Source organism: Schistosoma mansoni, chromosome 1 (assembly GCF_000237925.1).
Source record: "Schistosoma mansoni strain Puerto Rico chromosome 1, complete genome".
NCBI lineage: Eukaryota > Metazoa > Platyhelminthes > Trematoda > Strigeidida > Schistosomatidae > Schistosoma > Schistosoma mansoni.
In genome coordinates, this window is record NC_031495.1 from 40,454,876 (window position 1) to 40,477,273 (window position 22,398).

Sequence of the window (22,398 nt, forward strand, 5' to 3'; positions counted from 1 at the left end):
AGAAGAGATTGGAAAGATATATTTCATCCGTTATCAATATATGGAGAAGCGGTTACTCTCATCTGGCTATAGAACGCAGGAGATGTTTCCCAGGCTGAGCTGTAACGTGATCTGGTGCGGATGCATGACCGAAAGCTTTCAGTTAAACAAGTCCACTTAAAACAATGTGGTCAGCATCCAATGTCGAACACTTAAAGAGCTTTTGATTTCGGGGAATTATTTACAGCTACAGTTCGAATCAAATGGCTTGACTTTGAAACATTTGGTGTGTAATTGGCAAATACTTGTTTCGACGAGCTGAGGATTATAAATAATTGCTACATAAGACGTTTTGGATGCCTTGTGATAACTTCCTTTTGTAAGTGAAACAAATTTAAAACCTACGGTCGGTCAGTTATAAACAACGAAGAACCTGGTGTAGAGGATGTTTCCTATAATTTGTATGTCAATTGTTCTGACAGCCGTCATCGCACTAACTTCCGGCGGTTTATAAACTTCAAAAGACTGCATGAAACGAAGATTATGGTTTACTGTTGAGTAGCACAGATTAAACTACCAATAAACACAATGAGAGTACGAATATATGAGTAGGAAATAAGCACATCCATTTAAACATGACGAGTCATCATACGACTTAAGTAACTAATATTTAGGCCAGTAAGAGGATATAAGTGTGGGTTAGAACGGGAGGCCAAGCACACAAGCCCGAGAAAAATAAAGCTACCGGCAAATTAATACCGACAAAAATGACAACGCTTGTCAAACAAGTTATTTGACGAACTTGGTAAATCCACACAAATACAAACTCGAGTGTAGTCGAGGTTATTATACTGGTAAACATATGGATCACGAGAAAGAGATGTTCACCAACATAAACGTTTCACTCACTCCGCTGATTATGCTAATCGTACGACCTTTCGTAGCTTTTTATTTTGCGCACCACATCATAATTTCTCACACACGAGATACTTACACTATATACACTTCCTTTGAGCATTCATAAATAATCGCATACCAATTCATAATATATCGAGAAACGACTTGTCTAAACTGGCTAGTGGTTATAGATGTGTAACACGATGTATCCACTCGTGATGTGGTACGGATGCGTGACCTAGTGCCTTCAACTAGGTAAGTCCGTTAAAACCAATGCGGTCAACATCAAATGTTGAAGACTTGCAGAGCTATTGACTTCAGGGATTTATTCACCGCTACAAAGATTTTCGAGTCAGAATTGCATGACTTGAGTGATAGATCTTAAGAGACTTTATTTTTGACAGTTTCGGTGCTTGTTTCAACATAATAAAAATAGAATTCCTAATGGAGTGAAGTGTTTGAGAACACAGAAATAATACTACAATACGCATACGTATATGTAAATAATGTTGCCAGGAGCAAACTCAGTTCCTAACTATGTGTAACAGGTCACGTCGAGTCTTACCACTAAGGATATCACGGACATTCAGTACTCGACAACGCTTTTGCTTTTGACTCTTCCATAACCGAGGATCACCAACATAGTCAAACCAGAAGTCGAGAATAAAGGATACGAGCGCACTCTCTTTCGTTTAAGTACAATATTCCTTTTATTGTCCATGATAGACTGCAGTTGCATACATGTCGCACAAACGACTGAAGACACTGAAAACCTGTAAACAAAGCTGAAACGCCCTTCATGTGTACGAAAACAATATGTTCTTGTCCTTAACCTACCCTGGTAATACTGATTTATTAGCCAGCGTTTTTTGCACATTGTGTAATTTGTTATCTTTGTTCCCCCTTACCTTTTCATTTTTCTAGTCGACATTTTATTTCTCATATACGAAGTCTCATCAAGTATGTGATCAAATTGTTCGAAATGTATTGCGCGAATATATCACATTATTCTCATGACCTTTGTCTTCCCACTGCATTATCCTAATTAATTTTCTAAATACGTAGAGGTATCCTGTTTGCTGAAATTAACAGAAGAAACTTCTTAGTATCCATTTTTTCAAGATAAGTAGGATTATGAGTGTTGGATACAATACTCAGACCTTATAAATAAATAAATAAATATATTCTGAAAGTGATAGATATAGAATTCACACCAGTTTGCAAGCATGATCATTTTGATATCATTTGTTACATTCACCGAGAATTTTGAATGGATTTCAATACTACTCATATTGGAAATGATTATACATTTCTCGAAATATGCCACAGAGTTCTTCACTGGTCGTTTGGTAGGCGAAGAGAGTTTTCAGGTTTCACTTTGAATACGTTTAAGTCTCCAGTTCGTAGCACAGTTCACAATTTAAAACTTCCACACATATTATGGGTTGAGCTAAGCAATCAATAGTACTTTTGTCGTGCAAAGCACATAACTCTATGGCAGTACAGAGCTAGTTCTCATCTCGAACACTGACTTTCAGAGAATAATAATGTACTCTGGAAATTATAAATACAGAATTCGCTCCAGTTTACAGGGTTGACCAATTTGATATAGATAGTGACATTAGATGTAGTAAACAAGCATGAGATATAAGATTGTTCTAAGTTTGCTAGTTCAGTAACTGTTAAGTAGTTTATTTATGACATGTATCACAGCAATCCAATGCATCAGCAGGGAACTTTTAACTTTTTCTTAGGTCATTTGCAGTGTCAGGATGAATTATTGATAGTTATCTAAAACTAGAGGAAACAAAATAAAGACCGAAAGCACGGAATGACAAAGCAATGATTGCCAAAATATATCGGTCAGGTTTACCACCGTTCATGTTAGATATTATTCATATAGAATAAGGTTGCTAGGGACAGTGTAAGTGTAAGGCAACAGCAGGTAAGTGGTTAAAAATTCAAAGTCCCTACAATCTCACTTGTGGAGTAAGATACACATACAGGCGCTAGAACATTTGATGCATTTTCAGAGGAGCAGTATGCATCAATGCAGCGAACAAACAGTGGAAGAGATTTTATCGTACGGATAAATTGTGGTAGATTATTCTACAGTCTAGAATACTTACAGGCAAAGTAATTCATATAGAGAGAAGATCTTGAATGCGTTTGTTTCGCCAGGGACAAGCAGCTACGTATGTCGTAATGAGAAGTTTCAGCATATTGAATCGCCTGGTTGGATGTGAAGGATAGTTTGTCAAGTATTTTGAAGAAAAAGATAAGATTTAGTTTGAGTCTCCTCTTCCATAAAGGGTCGAGCAGAAGTTTATTACACATAGAATTATAAGTCAAGGCACAATCAGTTCTAAGAGTACGAGGTGTGAATCGTCTCTGTACTGATTCCAGCCTCAATTTATCCTTTATGCGCGCGCTACTAAGAATAAACGCGCAGTATTCAAGGAGTGGCCAAACACAAACTTTGCGCATTAAAATACATGATTTGTTGTTATAAAGGTTCCGAGTTACGTAATCTATGAGGCGTTGATAATTGGAAGTCTGTTTCATTATCTTTTCGGTAAACGACGAGTCGTAGGAGTACCTGAGTGCTAAGTCTACTAATGTGTGTAACCTAGATAACACTTCTCAATTTATGGTGAGATCGAGGTTGAGTGATGTATCACCGAGGCATATCCATCCACATTTAGCCGTATTAAGCTCCAGTTGCCATTTACAGCACCACTGTGCTACCTTTTTAAGCCCCGTCCTGATGCAATTTTGAATATTGCTCAGCTCATGTGGAGTAAATGAGTACACCACCTTAAGATCATCTGCGTACAAATGGGCTTACCCATACAAAACACTCACAAATATCATTGATAAAAACTAAAGAGAGCAAAGGGCCTAAGACACTACCCTTTATTACCCCACTTCTAACAGGGACGGCATTCGACAATGAAGAGTTGATTTTAACTATTTGATGTTGATTGCTGAGAAAGGAATCAAACCAGCTTAGTAACGGGTTTGGGACCCCGTAAGATGCGAGTTTACCTATGAAAAGTTGGTGGTTGACCATATCGAAGGCCTTAGAAATGGTCCAGGTATAGCAATAATACTAGATATCCTCGGCTACGAAGAGAATAGACTAAATTAAAGAAGTCAAAGTGAAATGTCATACAAGATCGATTTTTAAGAAATCCATGTTGTGTATCATTGATAAATTTTTCAGTCAGTAAATAGTTGGATAGTTCGTCACTAATAATTTTTTCCATAATCCTAGAGATAACTGGGGTAATATTTATCGGCCCATAGTTGTTCATGTCAGTCTTATCTCCAGATTTGTAACGTGGTATGATGTACGCGGTTATCCAACAGTCAGGGTAAGGACCTGATTCCATAGAGAGAGTAAACAGCTTTAGGAAAGGAAGTGGAATACCTGGACCACCACATTTGTAGAGAAATGATGAAATCCCGTCTGCTCCGTGACCTTGAGGTTATTTGGAGCCTTACCAATTTTCAAGCATGTGAAGGAGATAGATTTTATTGAGTTGCTAGCCATGCATATAACTCTTGAAACAGCGCCATTTATGGATTCTTTGCCATTTGCAAAATTGCCACTGAAAAGTTCTGCTATAGTTGTAGGGTTATATATAAAAACGTTACTACGCAGGATGCATGGTATATCAACATTTTGAGTTGATTTAGCGCGTTTATTGAAAAGGAGAATTAAGTTTTGCACTTTTGAGCTAGTATTAGGTGCGAATCGCTCCTCATTGATGGCTTTTAACCTATATTTCTCTATAATTTGGTTAAAAATTATTGTTATTTGTGCAACGGCCGTAGAGTCGTTAGATTTAGAATAACGTTTCTGTAGGCGTCTTAGTTTATTACGATATTTAGCTGGTATATATAATTCGTAAGGTTTACTAATCCTGTACGTTTTAATTGGTTCACAGGAATCTAGACAAGAGTTAACAACAAAATAGAATATGTTGATGGCATCTGTGAGACTATTACATGAGAAGAATTCATCCCAGTATTAGAGTTTGATCAGTGAGCGCAATAGGTCCCAGTCTGCATGCTTATGGTCCCTGTATTTGCGGGTTTTTTGAATTGGTCGGTTGTAAGAGGGATGGATAGGGAGAGCACAAGCTACTACCTTATGATCACTGCTTACAAATTTGCTGTATACTTGTACAGATAGGGGGATGATATCTCTACTAAATATTACATCAAGTATATTATCACCCCCTGTTGGGGTACAAACTCACTGTGACCAGTAGTACAGGATAAGGATTACCGAAAAGACATCATTACTTGACTGACAACTACCGATGCTCCAGTTAATCTCGTGATAATAGAAATTTCCGGTGATAACCTTAGCACTGAAGTTTAGAGCAGATGCATGTATAAATGAATCGATAATAAGATCATTCACATTATCTGAGCTATAAGGAGTTCTGTATGTTTATCCTGGGAGTGGACAGTGATTCTAGGGGTTGATTGATATCCAGACGGATTCTAGTAAGCTATTCAAGACACCATCTTCAACTTTGTTAGTTGTTAAGGTGTCCAAAACAAATATGAGAAAACCGCCTCCTCACTTAGTTTCTCTGTCACAGCGAAGGCTTATTTAGCTTGTGTTCAATGGATGAACTTTTGCGTTCGCTCTGGAGTTAAGTCTGGCTTTACTTTGTGGCTTCTGCGAAGTGCTCTTTAATCTTAAATTTGAAAACAATACTTTACAGTCACCAAGATTGGTTACAGTGATTCACCATTGACTAATTAATTCAGTCCGTTATATGACGTAATTACCATCGACATATATTATTAATAGCCATAATTTTCCTCTATTATCAATATTTCTATTTCAGCCTAAATTCTATCATTTCTCACTAGCTCGTCTACCAATTTTTAACTAAACAATACCTTGTTTCTTTTCTGTATCACAGATACACATCAATTGGAAGTATGGAAGATACTCATCCCAATCCCCAATTAAGGTATATAACAGAAAGTGGACGAATTGCATACCATCCAGCATATACACTAGACGAGGAGATTTGTGAACGCATTGGTCGTGTGCATCAAAATACTAAAACTGATTGAAATAAAGCCACCTACTAGTTAGTTCTCCGATGTAATACTCGTAAAGTAATTTTGTGATAAATATTTGTAATTTTGAAGAAATAGCTATAAAAGATTGTTTTCACCACTGTTCAGTACCACACGTATCCTGGATATGCTTTGACAATAAATTTTCAGCCAGAAATATCAGCACATATAAAACCCATCCTAGTTAGTTCTTGCTAACAATGGTATTGCATAGATTGATGAGATCTATCCTAATAGTAGTGGTTTCCTTATAATAACATCTCGGAACAAATCGTACAGGCTTACATATAAATGAAACCCACCTCAATCATTTGTTACATTCACCGAGAATTTTGAATGGATTTCAATACTACTCATATTGGAAATGATTATACATTTCTCGAAATATGCCACAGAGTTCTTCACTGGTCGTTTGGTAGGCGAAGAGAGTTTTCAGGTCTCACTTTGAATACGTTTAAGTCTCCAGTTCGTAGCTTACTTACTTTACTTACTTACGCCTGTTGGTGTCTGGCCATCGGATCCGAAGTATCTTGCGTAGACAGCTGTTGATAAACACTTGTATCTTCTGGATAATGGCTTTCGTAGTTCTCCACGTCTCCGCCCCATACAGTAGAACTGTCTTGACATTTGTATTGAAAATTCTGATCTTGGTGATGATTGACAATTGTTTTGAGCTCCAGATGTTCTTCAGTTGCAGATATACTGCTCTTGCTTTGCCGATCCTCGCCCTCACATCTGCATCTGATCCACCGTGTTCATCAATGATGCTGCCCAGATATGTAAAGGTTTTTACATCCTCCAAAGCTTCTCCATCAAGTGTAATTCGATTGGTGCATATTGTATCGTATCGGAGAGTCTTGCTTTTCCCTTTGTTTATATTGAGGCCTACTTCTTATATTGAGGCTGCTGCTACACTGGTCGTTTTCTCCTGCATTTGTTGTTGCGTTTGTGATAGAAGAGCCAGATCATTCGCAAAGTCTAGATCGTCCAGCTGCATCCTGCCTGTCCACCGTATCCCCTGTTTTCCTCCAGTTGTTGACGTCTTCATGATCCAGTCGATCACCAGGAGAAAGAGAAAGGGTGAGAGTAAGCAACCTTGCCTGACACCGGTCTTTACCTCGAATGAGTCGGTGAGTTGTCCTCCGTGGACGATTTGGCAGTTTAGTTCATCATAGGAGTTCCGTATGATGTTGACTATCTTTTCAGGCACGTCGTAGTGTCGAAGAAGCCTCCATAGTGTTGTCCTGTTCACGCTATCAAATGCCTGCTCGTAGTCAATGAAGTTGATGTAGAGTGATGAATTCCATTCAATTGATTGTTCCACAATGATACGTAGAGTTGCGATTCGGTCTGTACACGATCTATCCTTACGAAATCCAGCTTGTTGATTTCGAAGTTGAGCGTCTACGAAATCACTCATCCTGTTTAACAATACTCTGTTGAAGACTTTTCCTGGTATTGAGAGAAGAGTGATGCCTCTGTAGTTATCGCACTTGCTGAGATCGCCTTTCTTTGGTATCTTGATCAGAAGTCCTTCTTTCCAGTCTATTGGTATTTGTTCTTCGTCCCAAATCTTACTGAAGAGGATGTGGAGTATCTTGGCAGTTGCTGTCACATTTGCTTTCAGTGCCTCTGCCGGGATGTTGTCTGGTCCCGCTGCTTTGCCGCTCTTGACTTGTCTAATGGCCATGCTGATCTCCTCAATTGTTGGTGGGCCAACATCGATTGGGAGGTCCGTGCGTGCTGCTTCGATGTTGGGTGCGTTCAGTGGAGTTGGTCGATTCAAAAGTTCTTTGAAGTGTTCTACCCACCTGTTTTGTTGTTCTTCAATGTCGGTGATTACTTTGCCTTCCTTGCTTTTCACTGGTCTTTCTGGCTTACGGTAATTTCCAGCGAGTTTCTTTGTTGTATCATACAGTTGTCTCATGTTTCCCTCTCTTGCAGCCTTTTCCGCTGTCATTGCTAAATCTTCCACATATTTACTTTGTCGGTTCTGATGCTCCTCTTCACTTGCTTGTTTGCCCCTGTGTATTCGGCTTGTGCCTTGGCTTTTTCTGCTCTTGTTCGTCTGGTATTGATTGCCGCCTTCTTGTTCCTCCTTTCTTCAATTTTATTCAGTGTACCAACAGTGATCCATTCCTTGTGATGGTGCTTCTTTTGGCCCAGAACCTCATGACATATTGAAATGATTGCCTCTTTTATCCCCTTCCAGTTGCTCTCCATAGTAGCCCCCTCCCCATTGAGTAGATCATGAAAGGCCTGGAACCTGTTGCTAAGGGCTATCTTGAATTTGTTGAGTTTGTCAGTATCGCGAAGAAAAGTCGTATTAAACTTTTATGATGTTGTCCGCCCCGTTGTCCACTGCTTCTTAAGTTTTAGTTTCATCTTGGCGACCAGCAAATGATGATCTGATGCTGCATCAGCTCCTGTCATGGTTCTCACATCCTCCATCGTCCTCCTGAATTTTTTTGATGCAGATATAGTCGATTTGGTTCTGCGTATTGGGATCCCGTGAAGTCCATGTGGTTTTGTGAATGCGTTTGTGTGGGAATCTAATGCAGCTTATGACTAGTTTACTGAAGGCACATAGGTTTGCAAATCTCTCACCATTTTCGTTCCTTTCTCCCAGTCTATGTCGTCCCATGAAGTCTTCGTATCCAGTGTTGTCCATTCCATCCTTGACATTTAAATCTCCCATCAGAATGGTCAGGTCCTTGGTTGGGCACTTCTCGACAATCGACTGCAGTCTATCGTAGAATTGGTCTTTAGCGTCTTCATCGTAGTCGTTGGTAGGCGCATAGCATTGGATGACGTTCATTGTAATGCCCTCTCTCTTTGTTTTGAACGAGGCTTTGATGATCCTTGGTCCATGAGATTCCCATCCTATAAGTGCATTTTGTGCTTGTTTGGACAGCATCAATGCAATTCCTTGTGTTTGTGGGGCGTTTTCTTCTTCATGACCGGAGTATAACAGAAGTTCCCCTGAAGATAGTCGTTGTTGTCCAACCTGCGTCCAATGTGTTTCACTGATTCCCAGCACCTCCAGGTTGTATTTTCTCATTTCTGCGGCAATTTGGAAGACTCTTCCGGTTTCCCACATTGTCCGGATATTCCATGTACCTATAAAAATTGTTGCTCTGGTTGTAAGAAGGTGCATCGGCCTCATAACTTCCGAAGGAACTCGGCTTTCATCATGAGACGTCATAATTATTCCTTCTACTCCCAGGGCAGAGTTTAAATGGTTTGAATAATTTTTTCTGGTTGGCGTTTTTTTAGCTAGTTGGTTTTTCTACGAGATGGGGTCGCTAACCCCATGCCCAACCCTCCTCCTTTACCCGGGTTTGGGACCGGCAGTAACCTCCAGAGGAGCTACAGGCGGAGTTCAGTTCGTAGCACAGTTCACAATTTAAAACTTCCACACATATTATGGGTTGAGCTAAGCAATCAATAGTACTTTTGTCGTGCAAAGCACATAACTCTATGGCAGTACAGAGCTAGTTCTCATCTCGAACACTGACTTTCAGAGAAAATGACTTGTTTAGCTTGTGCTCAATGGATGAAGTCGTTAGTCGCTGAATAGTTACAAATCGATTGCATGGCTAGTACACAAAATTTATTATAAAATTATCTATGAAAAATAATTAAATAATTTTACAAATAAAAGACTATGGAATGTTGATTTAAATCATAAGATTAATTTGGTTAATTAGGCTTATAATGTAAGAGTAGTCTGATAACACCCACACAATTTATTGTGATGACCCAGATGAAGCTGTAAAATCTAATTCACTTTAATCGTTCAGTCTGAAATATGATTAAATTATGTTAACATATATATTCAATGTGAAATCATCGATACGTAAAAAGGTGAGTAAAAGAGATATGCAATTAAGTTTGGATATTTTCTATCAAACACGGAAGAATTCTATCGTGAATTTGTGACGTTTTATTTAGTTTGTATCGAGAAACACCAGCACATTATCATGCATTCTCAAATGAAGTTTATGCTTTGTAGCACCTTCAATTCAATTAACACATTCGCAAACGCAGGGAGAAAATGAGGTGTGTGTATAGGAGTGTGCTTGTTAGCAGTTAACATCGTGTGTCATGCTATGAATATAATACGACAGAGGAAAGTGTGTTCAAGGTCATACATTAAATAACACGTACACACATTTGATGATAAATGTAAATGCAGTGACAAATTGACAGAGTAAATACAAATAACATCAAAAACTATTCACAAGATTAGTTTGTCAAGCATGTCTCCAGAGACGCATTGCACCTCAACTCTTTTATGGAACGACACTTCGACTTCTAGGAAAATTCGTGAAAACTTCATCTTCTTCAATGAACATGGACCTAAACTCCTACACGAGCAGGCTTACAAGCGCAATGCGTTCAGCCAAACGTGATTCTACTCGACCACAATCAACTAATGTTTTCGTTCAGGCTAACGTACGATATAGTACACATGTCTTCGTACGTCGAGAATCACATCAACGACCTCTCGAACCAGCAAACGAAGGACCCCTCAAAGTTATTCAGCGAGAACATAAGTACTATGTGGTTGACAAGAACAGAGCTGACGATAGCATCGGAATTGATCGTATCAAAGCAGAGTGTTTAGAAAGAAATCCTGTCCACATCGATTTTCCTTTGGTACAGTCGAACAACACGGCTCTTATACTTATAATATCTAGAAATAAACTTAAAACAACGTGTTCTGGAATAAAGGTTAGATTTCTAGAACATTTTGACGATTATTTCACGTAAACACCAATTAACATTTCGCTTTATCTTGATTTCCCTTTGTAATATATATGATAAGAAATTTAATATGCTTATACTTACATATTTATTCCAAAAAACAAATTTGTTTTCTAACATATGTATGTTTAGTATTTTCGTCAAAAATACCTGAAAAATTCTTGAAAAGTCGCTTTTACGCTATCGTCTGTATATGAGTTTACTTGCCTTTTTTCGCCTACTTTGTGTCTGTACGCGTGTACGAGTGTATCTCGATATGCACTTACATATTCTTTTTTTCTTATCCAGGACGAATGGAAAATACGATAAAAAGATCGATGAAGTTTATGAGGAACCCCAATTTTCACTGTACTTTGTTTCCTTATCACTATATATATATATATATATATATATATATATATATATATATATATATATATTCACGGTCCCATATAGTAAGGAAAGACGACCAGACACTGCTGAGCATAGCAAGCTATCAGAAGAGTGTTTACCAACGACAAACTCGTTGGCTTTAAACTTCTATCTGGCCACATCGTACAGTCATCACTACCTCACTGAGGGAGGAGTGATCTGTAGCGGTAAATAAATCCTCAAAATAAATAGCTCTGTAAGTGTTCAATATTAGACGCTGACCACATTAGTTTTAATGGACTCATCTAGCTGAAGTCGTTCGGTCATGCATCCGCACCAGATCACGATTTGGAATGCCGTGATCAACATCCCCTACATTCTCTAGCCAGATTAGATCAGTCGATCCACGTTATATTGACAGCCTATCAAATATATCTTCGAATCTCCCCCACTTCTGTCTTTTGATTTCACTTGGTGGGTACGATTCATAATAGATGTTACTGGTTAAAGCGTTGTCAAACTCTGAATACCTGTGGCATTTTCTTGACTTTTCATCAAACCCTTCTGTTGGATGACTGTGAAACCAAAAACCCCAAGAACGGACAGGCCATTCTCTGTGTGAACAAAAAATGGTAGATACCACTTATTCCCTAGATGGCAGAGAAATTGAAAATACAGGCCAGTCACGCCAATGCAGGTGGACTCTAACACCAGATTCTATGAATCTGCTTAAAGGATGTGTTAGCGTGATGCATATAGCATGTTACGTGCAGGATCGTGTTGGAGCACGTTGATTGGTCGTTTTCTAGTCAATGAGCGCTAGCGAATACTTAGGGAACACCCCACAATCTTTTTATGGAAGGATTATAAATATATTAACGTCTTCCTTTTTGAGATTCTTACTTCCGTCCAACCCTGCTTGTTTTAACTATAACCACGTTTTCTTTTCAGACGTGTTCTGATTTAGGGACTTGTAGAGTAAAGTAGTGTCAAAGACTACTAACCAATAAGAGTAGCCTAGTCGTAGTAAAAGAGATCATAACAGTCTTGTGTGTGAGTCTTCTCAATAATCCTTCGGTTGCTTGTGTGGCTATCTATTTGTTGGTCATATTCCACTACTATGTTCATCTATGTACATTTGAGACGCGCTTATTAACTGACACATTGAACAGTTTGTATTCATTTCAATACAATGACGACTAGACCGGTTAAACGTAGCGGATTTACAAACTACACTACAATTGCTAGATATTCTATTGCTTGTCTTATCTCTGTTCTAATAATATTGCTGGTTATTACAGTTACCAACGTCAGCATAGATTCAATTCAGCTTCAAAGAGGTCTAAACCCGGTGTTCAATACTTTTATTATTCCACTCTAGTTGTTTCGACATTGTTGTGTCCATCCAATTCAATTATACTTTGCTTATTGCAAGTGTATAGGATAGTGAATTCAATTACTGAAATATATATATTCTACTTAGATAATGCATTTGTCTTTGGTCATTTTTTACACAGATAACACCATACTACACTAGAATGAAGTAAATGTACGAGGTCCTGACAGATCTATCACTGGTATCCATAACTACTGGGCACTCGGTATTAGTTTGACACGTTGATGGGGGTAGGGTTATTCATAATACTGAAAATAACAAACCGGAGACCGTTTTCTTTCATCCCTCCCGATAACATCATAAATGACAGTTAGGAACGAACATTCGGACGGTTCTATGTGGCAGCAACACTTATTATAGCTGGACAAAAACTTCGGCTTTCAATATCTATAAAATAATACTCAAGATAAAACCGGTTAACATTTTATAGCATAAGACGAGCGAGGTAGCTTGAAGGAATACATAGAATTGAGTAGCAGCAGCAAAAACAGAAAAGAACAAAGTTGATTCAAACATAATTTGCACCAACACTTAGGGTATTACACGAACTGTGGGATTTCAGCACACTAAATTATGCAACTACACAAAAAAAGCTGGAAAATAACAGACTCATGACTATGTCAATCAAACTATTAAATTTATGATGGCCTTTGATTATTTGTAAGTGGGAGGGCGTTGAAACTTAGTGTGTCGTGTCATGAAATGCAGCTCCAACACGTATTCGTGAGGTCGAATGGCTTCTTTGAGGTGTATTAAGATGACTATGAGGGGTGTGTTCAATTGGGGAAACGCACGTTAACTTGCAGCAATCAGGTTTAGAAATAATTTACACAAAGCCCCACACTAAAAGTTATTGTAGAAGGTGGAGGTTCTGGACCATCAAGAATAAACCACAGGGCAAGGCTATGTTGTTGCTAAATTTTATTGGTTTGAGTGCTATACAGAATGTGAACACCAATCTTCCAGTTCAGCGATAAACGTAAATCTGCATGTTTTTAGGTTCGAGTGCCCAAAATGAAAATAGTGTACCAGTTTTCCACATTCCCAATGATGAGCTCAATTAGTAATCCTTAACATTTCCTGGAGTTGGTTAGAGGTGATACTGACACAGCCCATCTGCTAACTCCGAAGCTAGATTTCCGGCTTCAGCTACATGGAATGAGCATTATATTTCACCTATTCACTTAAGCTGTCTCCGTTTACTTAATATACACAAAATGACGGACTTTGCCAATCACTTTGAGATTGTTATAGTACAGTGCACTTAATTTAACCTGTGTACGTATTTGTATGTGGACTAAAGGTAACAGAAACTTACCTAAATAACCTAGAGACATTTAAAACAATATCTCACATGAGAAGGCCAGTATCCTTAGGACCCAAACCCTACCTAATCTGAATCACGGCCAAAAGAGGGAGGAAATTATTCTACTTCATATTCCTCATCATCATTAATTCTAGAACGTAATCCTGCTTATTGACTACCTAGGTTCCTAATATAGTTACATCAGTGACCGAATATTTCAGCACGCTGTATTTGAATTCGGGAATCCAAAACTTAACGTGTCCTCAGAGAATCCTCAAAATGTACCTAGCTATTAGAAGATATGATCCTCCTAGTAGTCAGACAAGCGTATTCCTACAGTATATTGATCGACACAGGTTTATATTTCGTGAAACTTAAAATTATGTACACAAATTCGCTCTAACTATGGAACGTTATGCACGCATTGTCTCGATGACGTTTTTCTTGAGCTACAAGCAATCATACCAAACAACTATACATTCTTCATAGATGATGTCTGCAACCGGACTTGAAACTTTTCACACACCTAATAAATATTTGTTGCAAGTGAATAATTTATTCACAAATCTCCCTTAACTACAACTAATTTCAGTTATCGGTGACGAAATACTGAATGGAAAAGCGAAAGATTCCAATTCACGACAACTATGCCTCACTGCCCCGCTTTTCGGTGTACGACTTCGGAAGGTAACTTAAATACACAAGATAACACCCTAATGTAGATTTCTGTCATTCCTGATGACTCAGATGCAATCTCAGAGGAAGTTTGCAACTTTATGAACCGTTACGACTACGTAATAACATCCGGAGGTATAGGTTCTACTCACGATGATGTGACATATGAAGGTGTTGCTAAGGCACTAAATAAAAAAACTACCATCCATCCCAAATCCCTACAAACTCGCAGACTGTCAGGATTGAACAAGATTTTCTTTTCAGACCTCATAATCAAACTTGCCAAAATACCGGTGGCATCAGAATTACTATGTACAACAGGAATTCAGATGGAAAATGACAGTTCTTATCGTATTGCCTAAGTGAAAAATATCTTCATGCTTATCTAATATGTGGCACTAGAAACAACCAAGGCAACTCCACTTTTTCCTATTTGTTTATTTTTAAGGAATAAGAATCTCTGGAACCTAAGGAAAAGCCAGATCTGCATATAATATAGGCTGCAGCTTTCACAGCTGCGTGCAGAGAAGTGATCATTGGTTTACCACGTATATAATCTGCAATAAATCCAGCAGCAAACGCATCTCCAGCACCATTCGTATCTATTATTTGATCATCTTTAAACTGCTCCACCATGAATTGATGGATTTCTGAATCAGAAGAATCGGTATATAACAAAGGGTTTTTTCCTCGTGTTATAATGACCAGTCGTTTACGCTTTTTTCCGTCAGCAAATGGTAAGTCAGCTATATACCGGGCTGTTGCATGAACAGTATCTTCGAGGAGACCATGGACCTCTCCGTAAGCTTCAGCTTCAGATTCATTTCCAAAGACAATGTTTGAGTAGGATATCATTTCATCTACTTCTTTAGTATTAAACTGAGATAGAAAAGGAGCACTGAGATTGAAGCAGAACAACTTCTCATTTTCCAGAGAATGTTTGGCTATTTTCAGCATACCTTCATAACAGGTATTTATTACGAAACCCTTGAAAATAACTAGATAATACAATTTAAACTTACTGCAATATAATACACTTGTGCTTTTTCCACAAGACTCCAAACATGTGGTTGCTCAATGTGGGCCAAAGAAAGATCACACGCAGCTCCTAGGTAGGTAACCATGCTACGTAATTTTTCGCTGACTAGGACTGCTACCTTTCCGGTCATAAGCGGTTCCTCCGCGATTTGGAATTCAGTCACTAAGTCCAACGCCGAACAATCATTCTTAATATATTTCCCTTGTATGTCGGCACCTATGCATCCGACGTATGAACACACAAATGGTTTCTGAATTATCCACTGAATCATTTTAACTGTGTTCAATGTAGCTCCTCCAGCAATATAATTCAATTTTTTTTTCTTTTGAATTTCGTCGTAAATAGTCATATGTTTTTCTTCAGCTAGTACAATGTTGTCTTTCTTGAGGTTGTATTTTCGATACATAAAATCGTCAGCGTCTACAATTATATCTAACAGTGGGTTCCCCATCCCGAAAACATAACCTTCCGATAAATCGTGCATTTTACACAGCTCCACTTTCAAAGTACGCGGTCTGCTGCAGCGAATCAATATATGCTAATTTCTAGCCAATTGGTATGCGCTATGATTCCTCTGGAATCTGATTTGCTGTTTCTAGGTCATTACATTGTCTAACGCTGGAAGAGCATTGGATGATAGAGGACATGCTGCGTTAAAAACTCTGTGGGTGTTTAGGCGGACTTAACGTTTGATTGGTTTGTCGGTCATAAATCACAGGGATAAGTTTGGATTAATATCAGAAGGGGTTTTTGTGGTTATTATTTGGATTTTAATAGTTGAGGTCATGAGTCAATCGAATCTAGTTGTTGATACCATAATTTATGGACGACCTTTGAGTGACTTTAAAGAGACCTTAAGGGTGTCAACCTACTTACTATATCAAAATGTGACGAATTAGACTTATGGTTTGCAGATGGATGTTAGGTTTAGGAATTGGATTTAGAGTTTTCTTCACAAACTGACACTAGCTATGATGCCAAACCAACTGGTTGAGTGAATTTCGCGCCAAAACTCTAGACCTGTTATCCATAATCTGATTGGTTCGTCTACAAATTATAGTTTCGCCACTGAATTATTCAAATTATTATGGATTGTGCTTATGTAATCCATCTGTTTCACTGTCTAGAACTATGATTAACTATGCAGTTCACATATTGTAATTGGTTTAGCTTACGTGCGAGAGTTCTTCTGATGTATATCAAACGGATATGACTGCAGGGATACTGTCATATCACGTTCGACAGTCACACTCACAAGCGCGTTTACTTCGAAAGGTCTTCCACTGTTAACCATGAACATCGAATCACTGTTTTCGTATTCCACATAGACATAACTCATCTTTTATACTTCGTAAAAAAAGAACAAATGGAGTGAAGATTTTTTCAGTTTATCATCATGGCTCTCTCTCTCTCTCTCTCTCTCTCTATATATATATATATATATATATATATATATATATATATAATTATCATGATATTAAAAAGAATAGAAAGTTGTGATACTACTCTAGCCCTTGAAATGTTCCATAGAATACCAAAGCAGATTCAAATTTACCACGAATTGTTTCTGTATAAATATACCGTGTTCCGATTTCCGTGCAGCGAAGTCTACTATAAACCTAAAATATCATCCTTTTCTATTCCTCTACAACATTTTAGAAGTTGTATTAAGATCGATTTCATGGTTAATTTCATCAAAGAAAATATATTCATGAATATGTTCTAAATCAGATCTCTTCGTTGCTCTCACAATGTTGACAAGCTAAACATTTAAACGTCAGCCAACATTGCGGATTGACTTTTACTGGGCAATCATGGAAAGTGGGGAGGTAACTGAACGTCTGTTTTGTTTTTAAAAGTAAACACTCACGACCTCTGGTGAGTCCGTATATTTTTCCTCGAAACCGTAATTTTGAGTTCACTTACAACCATTACAGGGTTACTCTTCCTCTTGGTAGTGGTTGTTTTTTGTATATTTGTAATGTATTCATCCGAACCTGAAGGCATTTGTCAGGATAGCGATTCAATAGAGTTATACGCTCTAAACGTGATAAATATACCTCCATGCAGTAGAATAATCCCAAGTATTTGATTTGCACAGGCTGAAGTATAGTCCACAGGAATCAAAATACGGTTATATGCTTGGGATCATACCGACTGAAGTATCATCTGAGGTATCAGATCTTATAGATAATATACCTGCATCAAATGCCTTTGATCAGCTGAGGCAGGCTATTATTCAGCGTACCTCACTACCGGATGAAAAGAAGCTACAACAATAGCTGCATGAGTGCGAGTTAGGTGACAAGTCACCCTCTCAACTATTACGCAGGGTGAGACAGTTGGTTGGACCTTGAAGGTTCGTGATGCCTTTCTGAAAGAAATTCGGCTGCAACGTTTATCAACGGTATTCAGGCTAATTCTCTGTGCTTCTAGCCAACCTTTAGATTTAGAGAGTCGAGTCAACATGGCTGACAAGATTTTAGAAGTAATGCCTGCTACGACACCTTACTTGTAGACGATATCAGAAACTTCGAGTGACACGCAAACTCTGAACATAGCTCCCTTAAAAGTTGAATTAAGCGACTTACGTACACACCACTTAAGCACTATTGCTAGTCTTGAAAAACGCTAGATGCATTACAATCATTAATTTCTAATCTGACATCTCAAAGGTCTCGCTATAGCTCTCGGGAGAGTAAGAACCGAGATACCACAAGAATAAACAAATATGACGACCACATCTCTTGGTACCATAGAAAGTATGGCGACAAAGCAAGAAATCGTGTTACGTCCTGCAAATTTTTCAAGTCATTTCCCTTGCCAAAAAGTGTCGACCAGACAGTAGTAGCGACACATGTTACTGGTCATGCTCCTAGTCACCTCTTCCACGTTCTTGACAAAACTTCTGGCTACAAATTCTTAGCAGACACTGTTGTATCCTAGCGAAGACATAAGTATGGGTAATTTCCGGGACCTATTAATTGACGATTATTCTACGTATATTCTTATTGTTTAACTATTGAGTAACTAGATTGTGTATATCTATATTCATCTTATTCTAAGCTTCATTTTGATCTATGGATTATTATCATACGATTTACTGTTCCTAAATTACATTCAGTTTATTGATTATTGTATCCCACGTTCACAGCCACATTTGACTTGATCTCGTACAAATATTATTTTCTATTTTATGGTATGATGCGGTCTGTCTGTCTCGTATATTAACCGAGTGTGCTTGAAATAAATGATTCGCATAGCAGAAGCTGCAATTGGTGTTCTGGGCTGAATTGGAAGGGCTAGGCGGACAAGGGACCAATAAGGACACTAGACTACTCGTACTGGTCGAACGTCATTGATTTGTCACAGCGTTAAGATCAGAAAAGTCGTATTTCGATTGGTGGACAATTCACGTGATAAAAGCCGGACATAAGATCAATAACATACGTCCTATTATTTTTTATAAACTCATAACAGATACTATAGCCTAAGTCAGCGTAATTCCAGTTAGCTTAGCCAAGAGACCTATAGCCAAATGTGGAAAATACTTATTGAGAGCGGCTAATAAAACTGAAATAAAGACATTTGAAGTACAAATCCTAACATTAAACTTGGGAATTAGACGTCGTCTAAGCTGGGTGTTTGTTACCGCTGATGTTTGTCACCCTATATTAGATGCAGACTTCCTAAGCTCCTACAACTTATTAGTTGATGTTGAAAAACGAGAACTTATCGATCCTCGTAAAAAAAACTTCAAGTTCTGAGAATTTAGTCGCACTATCATATACATAGTAGTAAAATCAACACCCCAGTAAACGATATATTCGCCAATATTTAATCCAAATTTCCCAAGATAACGAAACCAAACTAAACTGAAAACACCATTTAACATTCCGTAGTGCACCTAATCATCACAAAAAGCCAACCAGTCTCAACACGTCCACGTCGATTACCACTGGACAAGCTTACAGTTGCAAAAGCCGAATTGGAGCACATGATGCAACTTGGAATCATACGTCCGTCAAGTAGCTTCTGGGCATCCCCACTCCACATGGTACCTAAGCGAGATCAGGGTTGGCGACCCTGTGGTGATTATCGGTCATTAAATAACTTAAAGTTATCTGGTCGTTACCCCATTCCCCATTTGCACGATTTTTGCTTACGTTCCATAGCAAACAAATTTTTTCTAAAATCGATCTTGTAAGAGCGTACCATCAGATTCCAGTAGCATCCGAGGATGTAGCAAACTCATCCATCATTACTCCATTTGATTTGTTTGAATTTCTGAGAATGCCATTTGGATTAATGAACGCCGCATAGACATTTTAAAGATTTATGGATGAGGTTGCCAAAGGCCTAGATTTCATTTTTGTGTATATCGACGATGTATTAATAGCTAGCAGTTCGTTCCACGAACATATTGATCACCTACATCAACTACTCGAAATATTTCAAAGATTTGGTATCGTTATTAATCCATCCAAATGGATTTTTGGAGTCGAGAGCGTAGAGATTTTAGGTCACTCGATTGACAAACATGGTATCAAACCGTTAGATACAAAAATTGCAGCCATCAAAAATTTTCCAGAACCAGATTCATTGAATAAACTTCGAGGTTTCTTGGGGATGACTAATTTTTATCGTCGGTTTATTCCGCACTGCTCAGCCATTCTGCAACCCTTAACAGAGGTGTTAAAAGGCGAAGCCGAAAATTTAATATTATCCTCCGAAGCGAAAGATGCTTTTCTTGCAGCTAAAACAGCAATTGCTTCTACTAGCATGTTGACCTACCTAAGTCCTGACCCGAAAGCAACACTGATTCTGTGTACAAACGCGTCCCGGGCAGCAGTAGGTGCGGTACTACAAAAAGGGAGTAAATAATGGAATCAAAGCACTTGCTTTCTTTTCAAAGAAACTAGACCAACTCAAACGCGACACAGCACTATTGGTAGAGAATTATTGGCTATTTACTTAGCGGTTAAACATTTACTGCAAGGTAGAGATTTTGCAATATTCATCGATCACATTCCTTTGACTTACGTCTTTAATGCCAAATGTGATCATTGTTCTCCCATAGGAATTCGACAACTAGATTACATTTCCCAATTTTCGACTAACATACAGTTTACAGAAGGTGAGTCAAATGTTGTGGCAGATACTTTATCACATTTCAACGTTGATGCTATTTTCTCTACTAAAGGAATTGATTTATTGGACATTGCACGTTTACAGGTTGATGATTCTGATCTTGCTGTTTGTAAACAAAATTCGAGTCTATTCTTAAAAAGTGTTCCAATAAAATATTCCGACTCTATTATAATTTGTGATACTTCGACTGGAACACACAGACCATTTGTGCCAATAGTGTACAGTAAAAACGTTTTTGATTTTCTTCATTCATTGTGTCATCCAGGAATCCGTGCTACTGTGAGACTGGTTTCAGAAAGATTTGTTTGGCCAAAAATGAATGTAAATATAAAGGAACGGACCAGAAATTGTTTTATAATTTCAATCGCACCTCTTCAATGAATTTACGAGCATTTTCGGAATCCATCAAATCACTACAATAGCATACCATCCAGCAGAAAATGTATTGGTGTAATGATTCCACAGACAACTAAAAAGCTCACTGATGGTACAGACTGATGTAACCAGACGGAGTGAATTTATATCTCTCATATTATTGAGCATACGCTCTACAATTAAGGAAGACATGTAAATTTGTGTTTGTTCGTGTTGACTCTGTAAGACATCCTTTACAACACCTTTATGAAGGACCTTATGAAGTAGTAGAGAGACAAGCAAAATATTTCACAATCAAAAAGAATGGAACAAAAGAAACAGTTTCAATTGACAGGATAAAACCTGCTTTTATTGAGTCCGGAACACAAAGCAGTCGAAAGCCGTCTAAAGACAACACCAATTGCACAACACAGCTTCCTGAGTTTCCAGTTAATTCTTCATCTACTTCTGTGAAATTGACAACTCATACAATGTGTGATGCTAATGTTACAGCTCCTACAAATTTAGTTCCTAATTCCACCACTTTACCTATTTCAAAAACAACGCGTACAGGAAGACAGGTACATATTCTTAAAAGTTATGTTGAATTCATTACTTAATCTTGATTCGGTCATTTTCTGTAGTGCGAGTAAATATCTTTATACGAACAGAGTTGTTGATAACTTTTTTCACAGACAATTTTTTTAAAAAAAAAGGCATTTCGTATGTACTACTACTATTGATAAATCAATTATATGTCTTCCTAGATGTGTATGCATTTCACATGATGTTCATTATTAAGTGTGTAATGCAATTCAACTTCATTGTACTTGTTCATTATATTACTAATCGTTTACATGATATATACAGATATTTAAAAATTCTTCACTGGTCTATTGGTAAGCGAAGAGAGTTTTCGGATTTCACTTTGAATACGTTTAAGTATCCAGTTCGTAGCATAGTTTACAATTTAAAACTTCCACACATATTATGGGTTGAGCTAAGCAATCAATAGTACTTTTGTCGTGCAAAGCACATAACTCTATGGCAGTACAGAGCTAGTTCTCATCTCGAACACTGACTTTCAGAGAAAATGACTTGTTTAGCTTGTGCTCAATGGATGAAGTCGTTAGTCGCTGAATAGTTACAAATCGATTGCATGGCTAGTACACAAAATTTATTATAAAATTATCTATGAAAAATAATTAAATAGTTTTACAACTAAAAGTTTATGGAATATTATCACTACAATTATTGTTGTTAGCTTTATTCAATATAATATTTTTAGTGCAATATAAAATTCTAAGCGCAAAGTATTTCAACATGTTTCCGTTTCTTATTTCTTGGTCGATCGTGACGATAAACATT

The 22,398-nt window shown here is 37.8% G+C and overlaps 2 protein-coding genes across 2 annotated transcripts; one reads left to right on the plus strand and one right to left on the minus strand.

Annotated features, from left to right (window-relative positions):
- Nucleotides 1-14,303: 14,303 nt before the first annotated feature.
- Nucleotides 14,304-14,848, plus strand: Smp_008370 (putative molybdopterin-binding; the record flags this gene model as incomplete). Its single annotated transcript, XM_018794422.1, has 2 exons — nt 14,304-14,357; nt 14,534-14,848. 2 exons carry the CDS (start codon nt 14,304-14,306, stop codon nt 14,846-14,848), a joined length of 369 nt encoding a protein of 122 aa, XP_018648836.1.
- Nucleotides 14,849-14,915: 67 nt separating this feature from the next.
- On the minus strand, nt 14,916-16,012 carry Smp_008360 (putative adenosine kinase; the record flags this gene model as incomplete). Its single annotated transcript, XM_018794423.1, has 2 exons — nt 15,509-16,012; nt 14,916-15,473 (listed from the first exon to the last, which is right to left on the minus strand). The coding sequence occupies exons 1-2, from the start codon at nt 16,007-16,009 to the stop codon at nt 14,916-14,918; spliced, it is 1,059 nt and encodes a 352-aa protein (XP_018648837.1). The 5' UTR covers nt 16,010-16,012.
- Between the last annotated feature and the right edge of the window lie 6,386 nt (nt 16,013-22,398).